This window comes from Danio aesculapii, chromosome 24, assembly GCF_903798145.1.
Source record: "Danio aesculapii chromosome 24, fDanAes4.1, whole genome shotgun sequence".
NCBI classification, from domain to species: Eukaryota; Metazoa; Chordata; class Actinopteri; order Cypriniformes; family Danionidae; genus Danio; species Danio aesculapii.
In genome coordinates this window covers 4,973,414-4,987,058 of record NC_079458.1, presented here as the reverse complement: position 1 = coordinate 4,987,058, position 13,645 = coordinate 4,973,414, and the positions used below count along the sequence as shown (strand labels likewise).

General features: G+C 39.4%; 1 protein-coding gene across 1 annotated transcript in view; it reads left to right on the top strand.

Moving 5' to 3' along the window:
- nlrc3 (NLR family, CARD domain containing 3) overlaps nucleotides 1–13,645 on the top strand; it is a 36,256-nt gene that overhangs the window by 6,661 nt on the left and 15,950 nt on the right. Inside the window, exons 2-8 of the mRNA XM_056450855.1 lie at nucleotides 3,576–3,739; nucleotides 4,132–4,392; nucleotides 7,338–9,123; nucleotides 9,213–9,299; nucleotides 12,033–12,116; nucleotides 12,284–12,367; nucleotides 13,640–13,645. The exon at nucleotides 13,640–13,645 is cut by the window's right edge and continues 78 nt beyond it. Coding sequence (XP_056306830.1) covers nucleotides 3,646–3,739; nucleotides 4,132–4,392; nucleotides 7,338–9,123; nucleotides 9,213–9,299; nucleotides 12,033–12,116; nucleotides 12,284–12,367; nucleotides 13,640–13,645 — 2,402 coding nt within the window. The 5' untranslated portion in view covers nucleotides 3,576–3,645. The remainder of the gene's footprint in view (nucleotides 1–3,575; nucleotides 3,740–4,131; nucleotides 4,393–7,337; nucleotides 9,124–9,212; nucleotides 9,300–12,032; nucleotides 12,117–12,283; nucleotides 12,368–13,639) is intronic.

The window sequence follows — 13,645 nt, the reverse complement described above, 5'->3', positions numbered from 1 at the left end:
CCTGTAATTTCTTTTTTTTCTCCACTTTATAAATATTTTCCAAATGGTGTTTAACAGAGCAAGGGATTTTTCACAGTATGTCTGATAATATTTTTTCTTCTGGAGAAAGTCTTATTTGTTTTATTTCGGCTAGAATAAAAGAAGTTTTTAATTTTTTAAACACCATTTTATTGTAAAAATTATTAGCATTATTTTTTTTCGATTGTCTATAGAACAAACTATCATTATAGAATGACCTGGCTAATTACCCTAGTTAACCTTAAAGGTGCTGTATGTGAGTTTTTGACTCTTCTAAAGCATAAAAATACCATCATGTGTTTGCAGATATTTCAGAAACGTGCTAAGTGAACATTCTGGTTTATCTGAAAAACAATGCTGAAGTCAGATATTCTGCTTCGAAAAATGTGCTGGAATGGCTGTCTTTGTTTTGGTTCTTTTAACCCGCCCAATTCCAGTTTAGCCAATTATATTTCAGCACGCTGGGTTACCTTGATGGAAAGCAGCATATTTCAATCATTCATTCAGAAAGGCTCTCAAATCGTGCGCCCGTGACTGCAATGCGACTTCAGGTGGAGAGTAGCAGACTCCGAAATGAGACGCGGATTCAGTTCCACAGTAAAATTTACTCAGTTTAGATAGTATTTGGTCTCTCGCTGAATTGAGTTAAAGTTACTCAAGTTAATGAGACAAAGGATTAATTAGGTGATGGTTGAACACTGATGATGAACACCTTATATTAATAAACAAACACAGAAGAGAAACACAAAACTACAACTGACTAAAGCTGCGGTCACACTAGAGTTTGAGCTTGCGAAATTGTGTAGTGTGTCGCTGCGAAAAGGGGAGGCATTAAATAAGATGATTAGACATTTAAAAAGTATTTAAAATTTCTGTCTAGAGAGGTCATGTTTTGATCATCGATTGGTCTCACGCAGTCAAGTGATGCGATTTCGCTGGTCAGAGTTCACCAAGCTTGAACTTTCCAACTCAGCGAACTTCGAAACTTGACGCATGACATTGCGTTTCCGGTCTGACGCATTCGTGTGCGTATGAATGGAAGTCTATAGGGAGAAAAGTGTAGTGTGAAGGCAGCTTTAAGTCATAGCCTTAGATGAAATCAGCTGAAATATAATACATTGAATCTCTCAAAATCTCAGCAGAAGATCATTAAGCAACTTCACAAACAGCAGCTTATTACCAACCTGTTTGCCCTTATTTAAAGAGGAACCAAATGCTCTCTGAACTAAGTACATTTTACTCATGATTTTGCTGTTTAGGTTATTAATTAGAAAAAAATAGAAATATTACGAATGTAAACAATTGGTGAGCAGGTTACATTGTAACCCCGTGTCCTAACAACATGCTATGTGACTAGTTTCACTGCGAAAAGCAATTTGGCTGATTGTACCAGACAAAACATGACATAAATTTAAATATTCAGCCATTCAGAAGCACAGAATAGTGCACTCACTGCACTCCAACGAAATGGTAATTTTTATAATCTAACTACTACATATTAAACCTCTTTAACATTATTAAATATGCTGAATTACTGATGTGTGTTGGCTTTGAGTCACAGTTCTAAAGTTTTGTATGATTTAATATGATGTATTTTATTTTTAAGATCTGAGGTGAACTATCTGCTGCTGCTTTCAATAGTATGACAATAAAAGTCATGCAAAATGGCATTCAAACTCACATTGTTAGCATTTAACACTGAATAAGGCACATGAGAAGTACCTGAGGTGATCCTTGTTCATCGTGTTTTCTGTTGTTCAGCTGTGAGAAATAGAAGCCGCTTCTAATATATTAATTTCAACAAACCAAAAACTACTTTTAATATTGAAAATATTCCTTCAATCGCATGCCTGTGCTTATATTTAGATCACGATTTAAACGAGCCTTAAATCAGCAATGCAATACCTAGTTTAACCACTGGGTGTCAAAATTACATACTGCACCTTTAAGCCTGGCATATTATCAGCTTCTCAAACACACAAAGGGTGTTTATAAAGGTATATACAGGTTAGTCCATTTCATACAGAGTGTTTGAGATGTTTTTTTAAAGGATATTACTATAAAACAGTCGTTGTTTTTCTGCTGTGATTTCTAGTGATGTGACGTTGTGCGCCGAGGCTTCGAAGCATGTACGAAAAAAACGATACATGCCGCAGTGAAGCAGTGTACCGGAGCTTGATTCGTTTTGCCATCATCACGTGATCAGTGACGTCCGAAGCTTCATTTTCGCCTATACCCACGTGACTGCTTCGAATTTTGATTCAAAGGTTTAAACACCCCCATGGGTTAGTGTATAGAGAGAAATTAGGCATCGATTACATACATTTCTAATGTTTCAAAGCACTGCACCGGTCCCATACACCAGTAATTAAACTAAAATACAATAGTAATTTATAGTAAAAAGCTTTTGAAGCATACTAAAGTGTATTAGCGTATTTTTTACAACTATCTTTAAAGAAGACCACTGCATATTGTAGTATAGTGTTTAACAGAGGCCAGCTGGCGACTGCAACCCGAAAGCATTACTCACATAGCCTCCTCCTTAGAGCATTCGCCTCCCATGCAGGAATTGCCGGTTCGATCCCCGCTTAAAAACGGGACTAGATGTAATATGATAAATGTAAGTACTTTTGAATACATTGGATTTAAAAGTCATCGGTTGTGTAATGTAACAAGCCTTATGTGTAAAAACTAGAGTAATTTGTTTATATTACTGTTGTTGTATTACTACATGAATGAGTTGGTCAGTTGTGAACATTTGACATTATTGCAACACAGTGCTTTCCCACACTCTAACCAGAAGAGGTCCTCATCGAGCACTGATTTAGAAAGCTTCGAATAACGAATTTTTTTCCGATACAATTGATTCGAGCGCTTCACTGGTTCAAAAAGCTTCATTTCACCATCACTAGTGATTTCCATTAGTTTACATTGTGCACTCCACAAACATGACAGACCGCATGTAACACGTGGAGTGACAGTGACAACAGAGGTGAGGATCGACATGCAGGTTTTATTCGGCAGTCAGGCAAGCAATGATCAACACAGGTGCAAACAGATGTATAAGGGCAATCCAGAGTCGTAGTCAAAAGGCAGGCAGATGGTCAGAAGGCAGGCAGTAAACAGGATGAAACAAACAAACAAGGCAAAGGATCAAAAACACTGCAAAGGCAGACAAAGGAAACGCGTTGTAATGGCACTGTAGCAGATAACAAGACTCAGCCATAGTGAATGTTTCTGTGCTGTTTATGTAGTGCAATAATCAGTCCAGAAACAGCATCAGCTGTGGCAGTCTAATCAGTGGAGACTTGGAGCAGGTGTGTGGCATGACTGAATATGTAGTCCATAAATGGCCGATTTGTAGTCCATGTGAATGTGAGTGTTTACCAGCGACCTCTGGTGGTTAGATCGCTGATGATCATGACACCGCAACTCGCTGTAATGTAGATTCTCGAGCTCTATTTATTCTTCAGTTTATCCTCTAAAACCACAATGGCCACTGTATCCTTTTGATCTTGTCTTTGCTGCTGATTTTGCATTGTCTGTCTGTATTACAGGAACATGGGTCGCATTGAATGACGCTCAAACACACAGACACCTGGACACACTTTTCTAGCGCAATCTGGGATGGACAGACATTCCCAAATCCCATGGCAGGAGTACTGCTACCTGGATCTGAAGTCCAATGCTCCAAAACAAGAGACTAGCAAAAGGATGGAAGGTGGAGTTACTGTATAGAAACACATTTCAATACATTATTTTAATATCAGCCATTACTCACCTAAATGCACATCTGAAAGTTTAAAGTCACAATATGTAAGATGTTTGTATTAAAATATCTAAAAAACATATATACACAACATTAAATATGTTGCTTACCTATGTGCTTGGATCATCGCAAATGTTATAAAGAATTGAATAGAAGTGTTGAATACTTTGCTTATCCATCAACATGACTTCTGCAGGAGTCCCTTAGGATGTAATGAAGACTACAACTCCCTTGATTCCACACACAGTCACCGCATCATCCAAATACACCTTTGTTTGTTGTGAATACACTCCCTCTAGTGGCCCAAATGACACACTGTGCCTTTAAATGTTCTTGTTCCTCAGACCCTGGGTGGTTACGCAGACACCAGCCATTGCTGCATCGCTTTTTATCCACCTCCATCTTGGTAAATGTGGTCCATCAGTTGAGAAAGGCAGACCTGCTCAGCACACAGGAGGCGGGGCTTATCCAGGAAATGGGATCTTTGAAGGATAAAGTGCATTTATTGGTCGAGGTCTTGAGTGTCAGCGATCCGCATGGTGCTGTACTTCAGGCTTATCTTCAGAGTTCATACCTGACTGAGTACAACCTTGTTACTATACATGGTAAGTGTGTGTGATTACTTTGCTACAATTCGTTTTTTCTATGGCAGGTTGCTTAAAGTACACATGAAATCAAAACTAACCATATTGATTTTGTTAGCTTACATTGTTAGTTTTGTGCTGAAAAATTCATCTGTGTGTGTTCGTAAGAAAAACATAATGGTTTCCCCTTGTAATCTTTAATTGAAATCTGAAAATGCACTTCCTGTTTGTTTTCGGTTAAATTCTCAGATTAGGTCTGTCTGAGGTATTGGGCGTGGCTAACATACTTAACCACGCCCCCTCCAACTGTCAGACGACAAACAGAAATGGTGATCAGGAGGAGAGTCTGTTAGATTGTAATAACTCTTCTTAAACCCATTTGTGAATGAAATGTCTACTTTACTACATCCAATCAGCTTGCAGTAGAAAAAACAAGCCATGCCCACTGTTTGCTCACGGTCACAACTTCCGGTTCATGTGGACTTTAAAGGGCACCTATGGTGAAAACTCTACTTTACAAGCTGTTAGAGTGCAAAGCTTAACGCGCTGTCTCTCTCTGTGTGTGTGTGTGTGTCTGCGCTATGTGTGTGTGTGTCTGCGCTATGTGTGTGTGTATGTGTGTCTACGCTATGTGTGTGTGTGTGTCTGCGCTATGTGTGTGTGTATATGTGTCTGCGTTATGTGTGTGTCCTTGCTGTGTGTGTGCGTGAACTTTGTAATGACATTGTGTGTGACTCATTGTTGCAACTCCACAAAAAATTCATCAAATACTGATTGTTAAAGTTCTTACTGTAGTATTTCTCACACACGTTACATGAGATCTGCTTCCTGAGGCAGCCGAGGGCGGCGATTGCTGACAGGCAGGTGGGAACGGTGGGCGGGGAGGACTAGCCTTAAAGGGCCAGTACAAAAAAAGAGCAACAATATAGACACTTCAAACAGCTATAATAAATAATCTGATGGGTGTTTTGAGCTGAAACTTTACAGACACATTCTGGAGACAAAAAAGACTTATATTAAATATGAAAAAAGGGGTAACCTAGGTGCCCTATAAAGGTTTAAGAAACCCTGCTTTTTTGAGATTTTTACAGATTTGTGTGTGTTGAGCATCATTTAAGAGAATGTTAGCCCCTGTTAGCTTTAATTGTGGGGAAAACTGGATAATTTGGAGCTTTTGTCAGCTAATTTCATCTTCCGGGTTTAAAATAATTTTTGGAGCGGGATCAAAATCGCATCATCATGATGATGCGTCAGTTTCTCATTATTATTTATAGCAGAGTTTTCTTATCCTATGAAAAGAGCCTGCTTCTTAATGATTCATGACTGCATGTGCTTTCCGAAGGTAAGACAGACCTGCCAAGCTGTGAGACCTTATGATATTGACTGGCTCCATGGACTCCGCATACAGCACACAGTATTTAGCTGTTCATGAAGGGTCGTATGTGTTTGTTTCCATGATCCACGGGGTTTGTTGCATGTTTTTCACTGTGATGCTGTCAGGGCCGATACAGCAAAGCTGTGTGTGTGCAGCAAGCATTTTTGTTGAGAGAGCTGTACGACAACTGGAGAATGTGTTTTATCAGTTGAGTTTGTTACCATTCAGACACATCGCCTATATCCGCGCTGCTGTGTTCGCACATGTTTAACATCCTCCAGGTTACCGGCAGGGCTAGTTATTGGAATAGACAGGGAAAGAGACCTGCTGCACTGCTATAGGCTATCCACTGTGTCTGCATTCAGACCTGGGGATTGAGGAGGAGAGAAGTCCTCCTCATTTGTAGTGTTAATATAAACATGATTATCTTTTAGTTATATAAACTGTGGTTGTGTGTATATGAAATTACGAATAACAAATGTAGCAAGGCATTAAAATACTGTTTATTTCTTTGAATTTTAACTTTATAAACTATAAACTCATGCGTCTCCTCACAGTTTGTGTCTCATTTTGTGAGCCAACTGACAACAGTTGTTCTCTCTCCTCTTTCTCCCCTGCTCTGCCGGCCACTCCCACTCCACCCTCTGGTTGCAGCGCTCCACGCCCATTATGATGCATTTTTTGAAAAAATTCTGAGGTAGACTTGAATCGAAAGAGGGGGGTTTCATGACCCTTTAAGACTAGAACTACCAAGGCAGACATTTTGACTGTTTTTACATATTGTAATTGAATAACTTTGTTAAAGTAAGTAACTATAATAGAATAACTATAATAATCTTAAATATGTGTATATTTTGATAATGTTAGTGTTTTATTTCAATTACAAAACACAAAAGTGCCTCTCTACCTTTTACTAATGTAACAGTCAAATTGACCATATGCATTTCTGCTATGTTTTACCTTGCCTTTGAATATGCATGCGTCTGTTGCCTAGCAACTTCCTGCTAACACAAACAAACTTTCTGATAGCAAATAACGTAACTTCACACATGTCTTTCAAAAAAACATATTCAATTCGGTAAAAAATTGCTCTCCTGCTTACTGGACAAACAGGTGAGCACACAATCACAGCCAATCTAGTAACTTCTACACATTTATAGGCTGTATTTATAAATACACAATCACACTTCATTAAACATCTACACATAGACATCACCTACATGTTTATATATAATAACTTTAGCTGTTAAAAGCTAATAGTAATTAGTTAATAGTTAAAGTTATTAGTAACTAATAAATAAACTAATAATGTGCACCTTTTGTAAAGCTTTTTTGAAACAATAATTACTGTGAAAAGCGCTATACAAATAAACTTGAATTGAATTGGTTTGAACTGTATTACTAAAAAGCTCGTACTTTAGGGTAATCACTTCCTAAAATGTGACATTCAAAGCTTAATTCAAAACCTCAATAGAAGGTTTGAATGTAAATATGACGTATCTTATATGAGAATGTCAGAATCCTATGGCCATTCTCGTCGTTATATAATTCTGTTAGTTCCAGTGTTAAATCTTTCTCTCTTTCTTTTCAGACTCTGTGGTTCGACCATATAAAGACACTCTCCTGCAGTGGCTCAAAGAGGATGAAAATTCACTTGCGCAGGTTGGCGGTAGCTCACAAGGATTCACTATCCTCCTCATAGAATCTGTCTCTGACCTTCAGCAGAGAGAGCATGACCTCGTACAGGTGTCAGTCAATAGAGGGGCGGGGCCTCTTCATGGTCGAGCGCTGGGATTGGATAAGCTGATCGCACCTCTGACGAGGGTTAGCACCGCCCCACGGGTGACGCTCACAGTAGGCGTGGCCGGCAGCGGAAAGAGCCGAATGGTCAGCCGTTTCATCCGCCTATGGAGCAGCGGTCAGATCTATCCAGAGCTGAGTCTTGCAATCCCCATTGCATGCTGGGAACTAAGCAGTTACGATCGGATATCAGTCGAGCGTTTACTGCGACTGTTTGTTCCATATGATAACATGGATGTAATCATATTTAATGAATGCTGCAAAGTGCTGCTCATTTTGGATGGACTGGAGGAATTTCGACAAACATTGGATTTTGCAGATGCCCCGCCTACTAGCGACCCTCGTCGCGAAATTCCAGTGTCGGATCTTATTGCGAACATTGTACGAGGTAACCTGTTACCAGGGGCAACACTTTGGCTTTTGTCAAGGCCAGGAATCGGGGCGAAGGTTCCAGCGGGATTGGTTGATCGCGTAACCGAAGCCCCGCCTCTTTCGCAAACACAAATAAAGGATTATACTAATCATTGTATCACAAACACATTAGATGTGTACTCAGTAGAGAGCTCGTCATCTCAAACAGACATACCTCAGGATCTCTCCTCCCAAGTCTGGACTTACCTGAATTCCCAGAAACTATTGCTCATTTTGTCGTCTGTCCCTGCACTCTGCCATGTAATCGTAACGACGCTGTCGCGCCTTATAAAGATAGAATCGGAAGCCACGCCCCTTCCCCGAACCCTAACAGAAGTCTACGCCCACTACTGCTGGCCACACCTCTCCAGATCTGACACAGCAAGTGGAGGCATCAGGAAAACATTGAACACTTTGGGTCGCCTTGCTTTTTATAGCCTCTTACGGCGACGATATACATTCGTCGAGAGCGAATTGCGAACTTATGGTGTTGACGTACCGCCTCAGGTCGGCACTCTCGGCTACCGCATCCTCCAACGCAAGCAGAGCTGGTCATCAGATAACACGGCATGGCAGTTCACCCACACATCCGTGCAGGAGTTTCTGGGTGCTCTCTATTACTACGTGTCTTCAAGGCGCGCCATGTTTGATTTGTTCTCTGAAAGTGGCGTTTCCTGGCCCCGCATTGGCTTTCACAGTCACTACCGTGCGGCGCTGCAGAAAACCAACCAATCGGACGCCACATTACAGGGCAGCCTGGACCTATTCATGCGCTTCCTCTCAGGTCTACTGTCGCCCACAGCCGGTGCTTTGCTCGGCGGTCCACTGGGTGTTTCCCGTGATGAGCAGGTGACCCAGCGCACCACGGCCATGACTTTGCTTCAGACTACAGTGGCGGCAGCAGGAGGCGATGCTGTAAGCATGCGTAGCGTTAACATGGTGACGTGCCTGGCGGAGCTGCAGCAGGGCGAGTGGCTCAGATCTGTAGAGGATGATCTGATCAGCTGTGGGTTGCGGGGGAAGCTGAAGGGCGGAGTCTGTGCTGTTCTCGCCTATTTGTTGCTGGTTTCAGACTCGTGTACTGATGAGACGCAGCTATCCAATTGCCTGGACTCCTCCTCCCTCAAGAGGCTCCTCCCACAGTTGCTGTACTGCAGTAAGCTGAGGTAAAACACGCATGTTTATGGACTCTTTCTGTAAAGAAGCACTGGTACTTTTTTTGTTCATTGATAACGTCTTGTCTGCTACTTTGTAGAATGGAAAACAATGAATTTAAAGAGGGCGCCATGGAGCTATTGGGAAGTCTGCTGAGTGCTAAAGAGTGCCATATTCAGATGCTAAGGTATATTCAGTACCCAGGATAAACTATTATAGATTTTATTAAGATTTTGTATACATATATATATATATAGACCTTTTTCTTAGAACGCAAATTTTATTTAATTTTTTAAATATTTTTTTAGGGGGTTTTCACCTTTAATTTGCATAGGATAGTGGAGGTTACAGACAGGAAAGTATTAGGAGTAGAGAAAGGGGAAGGGTCGGCAAAGGACGTCGAGCCGGGAATCGAACTTGGGTCGCCATGAGCACCATGGTGCTATATGTCGGCGCACTTAAACACTAGGCTATTGGCGCCGACTAGAACGCAAATTTACCCATTATGCTTTGCGTGTATGCGCAAGAAGAATGCTAAGAACTTCCGGTCTTTAGCTGATGCATGTAAACAGTCACATTTGGACAGCTTTGAAATGATAGTTTTAGCCTATTTTACCTGCTTTTATCATCTTTAAACTAATCCTGCTCTCGATCAGTGCCACCTCCTGGACTGTTCATTTTAAAAAATGCAATCTAATAGGATGGAAAACAACTGTTGTGAGGCGTTTCCCCCTCGGTGTCAGACAGCATCTTGTGCCGTTTAAATGAAGTCTTGTCATTGCTAAAGTCAACATTTTCTCTTTATTTCAAATATATAACCAACCCAAACAAATGTAATTCGCCATAATGTTTGACACACACACATAGCCTGTACTGGCCTACTAACACACCGATTTAATAACTGTGACAAAGTGAAACTACAGTGACATTTTGAAATGACAGAAGAACACAAACCGTGGTAAATACTACACACTAAATGAAACAAACTGCTCGTGATTAGAATCAACATGCAAATCAGCCAGATCAGTAATGGACTTTTATTGGTAATTTTTGTAAATTGCATGACTTCTGTTAAGTTTCATGCCAGTAATCTGGTTTGCTCTATGATGCAGTGAAGTATTGTGTGTGTGTGTGTGTGTGTGTGTGTGTGTGTGTGTGTGTGTGTGCGTGTGTGTGTGTGTGTGTGTGTGTGTGTGTGTGTGTGTTTTGAAGAGCCGCTGAGCTAACAGCTGACAGGTCAGGTACACACACACACACACACATACACACACACTGTATTTCTGACAGCAGACACGTGAACACGTTTTTCTCTCTCGCTTGAACCACATCTGACAGATTATAACAGCTTTAACACACACCTTGGAAAGTTGAAAAAATCCACTCAAAACGCTATTGAAACCCATTTTCGGAGCGCAAATTACCAGTTGTAAACACTGTAAACGGAAGTTCTAAACATTCTACCGGAAGACACTGGTCGCTATGGTGCTCTCCATGCAGCAGCCAAGAAAAAGATCTATATGAGTGTATGAGCAATATCACGAGTAGCAGTGTGATATGGCTGTATATCGGCACTGGTGGGAGGCGTCAGTTAGCGGGAGGCCACAGGCCGAGTGCCTTATTGTCCCACCAGTAACTATATACAGCCATATCACACTACTACTTGTGTGATATTGCGTTTATACAACAGTTCGATGGCATAATCGTGTATATATATAAAAAAGAAAATCAAACACGGAGAGTCTCAAAATCATTTTGCATAAGGAACTACTTTCTTCCGCCATTCATGCACATCTGCAGCTGATGTCAGAACAGCAGAAACCATTACTACTTCACCAACATCACTTTAGAGCTAGTAGTTGAAATATTCTCTAGCGTAATGTCTAAAGTGATGACAAAACAGGTGATTTTGCTGACATTTCAAGATTATAAGGCTGAACGGCATGAAATGCCATCAGTCTACCAAGATTTTCCAGTATTTCTCTGTTGCAATCAGGATTTCACAATAATTAACCCTGAATAAAGCCATTATTGTTGTGTTTGCGATAAAGATAAATGCTAAACACATGCAGGCATTTCTTCTTTCTTTCTGTTTAATGAACTAGACTGCATTAACGAAAACAGGAGACTCATTAGAAACAAACAGATGGCCAACCAATAAGTAATTCAGGGTTATACAAAGAGTGGCCAACACAAAATACATTCATTCCTGATATGTGAGTCCCATCTCACACTCAACACACTACATTTACTGTGGTATAAATACAGCACTACAACATACAAAAGAGAGAGATCGACTTAGAAAGTCACTTACCAGAATTATAATGATTTGATCAGCTGTAGTTTGTAGTTTTACACTGAGTTTTCTCCTCTAAGGGCTTATTATGTGGTCTCTGTCGCCATCTTGTGGATAGACAACGTCAACCGGCTTTGCTCTGCTCAGTGTGACAGGCTGATGGATGCCGACATGCTGTATCTCAGAAATTATAAATAGTTAAAACAGTCACTATCTTTCTAAATAAACTGCATAGTTGCAATCTAAACAACTACATTCTTACAATTTTTTTACTACTTAAGGTAAATTTATTATTTATGATATTATTATTTTGATAATTTTGAAATTTATTTTATTTATTTGTTATTATTTTATTATGTTATATTTATTATTATGTTATTTATTTGTACTATTATCTATTTTCTTGTTTTCATTGCAAAAGTTTAAAAGAAAATGTAGAAAGTCTTTCACGGTGTTTACCATTTAAAGTACATATATATGGTTTATCACTCAACAAGATATGTTTTAAAAAGGGTAAACTAAAATAAGTTATCATTTCTGTTTTAATTATTTATAATAACACACAGATACACAGACATATTATTACAGTCTTTAACCTTTGAACTCTCGTTTTTCTCTCTTTTCTAGTCTGGCTGATAACTCGATAAGCAGTAAAGGAGTTAAACCACTCAGTCGGGCTCTCCTCGTCAACCGAACCCTCACCACACTTGAGTCAGAGACTTTTACACTTTTTATATATTATATTGTTATTGTATTTTAAAAGAAGGGAACAGAATGTGAAATGTAATTTGTTGTGACTTTGATCCTTAACACTGAATCAACAAAATGAATCAATCCAAATGAAGGATTTTACATCAAATTTATCTTGTTTTTATTAGTCTCCGGGGCAACAATATTGGCGCCAAGGGAGCAAAGACGTTGTGTGAGGCCCTTAAATTGAACCACGTCCTTGTGTCAGTCAAGTGAGTAATCTATAATGAAATATATAATTTAATAAATAGAATTAAATATAATTATTTATGATAAATAAATGTATTTATTCCTGTTCCTTTTGTATAATTTTTTCAGTTTATCAAATTTAATTATTTAAGTAGCCAATGATGTTGTAACTTTAGGACGCTGGACAAGAGGGTTGAGGATCCCCCTGCAGTTGATTTATAAGATTAGTCAGGCAGGCAACAGTTAAAACAGGGGTAAACAGATACATGTAGATGGTCCAGGATTGTGGTCAATGAACAGGCAAGTGGTCGGTACAGGCAGGATAAACAATAAAACAAAGCAACGGTCAAAACACGGCTAGACAAGGCAAGGGAAAACACGTCACATGTCACAGTTTTAACAGATAACAACAGCATAGTCTGTGTGTTTGTGTGCTGTATTATGGTCCATGTAATCAGTCCCTGAGCAGCTTCCAACATTGTGGGTCTAATCAAAGAAGAACCGGAACAGGTGTGAGTGTGTGATGCATGACAGGATTTGTAGTACTTTTGGTGGCAGATTTGTATGCACTAGTGATTGTGACAGATGTCCTTCTGTCAATCAAGCATCTTCTGATAAACAATTATAATATAACAGAGATTTTAGAGTTTTATTAAAGTATTAGTAGTTTTTATTTTATAATCTTTATAATAAAATGAAATATTTTATTTATAAAAATAGAAACCTAAATAAATAATATACACTTTTATAATAATAATAATAATACATTAAATAATAGAGTTGTTAGAGTTGTATTTTTATATCATATTCATTCATTTGTTTATTTTTCTTCGGCTTAGTCCCTTTAATCATCAGGGGTCGTCACAGAGGAATGAACCGCCAACTATTCCAGCATATGTTTTACACAGCAGATGCCCTTCAAGCTGCCACCCAGTACTGGGAAACACTCATTCACACTCATACTCCACACTACGGCCAATTTAATTGATTGAATTCACCTATAGCACATATGTTTGGACTTGTGGGGGAAATCGGAGCACCCGGAGGAAACCCACACCAACACGCAAACATGCAAACTCCACATAGAAATGCCAACTGGTCCAGCCAGGATTCGAACAAGCTTCTTGGAGTGAGACAACAGTGCTAACCACTGAGCCACCGTGACGCCCTTATATCATATTTATATAATAAATAAAATCTAATTAAGTCTTATTTAATTTTTACAGTGCATAAGCATATATATGTGTGTGTTTGTGTGACTGAATGTTCATTTGTGTGTGTGTTGATTCATATAGTTTGCA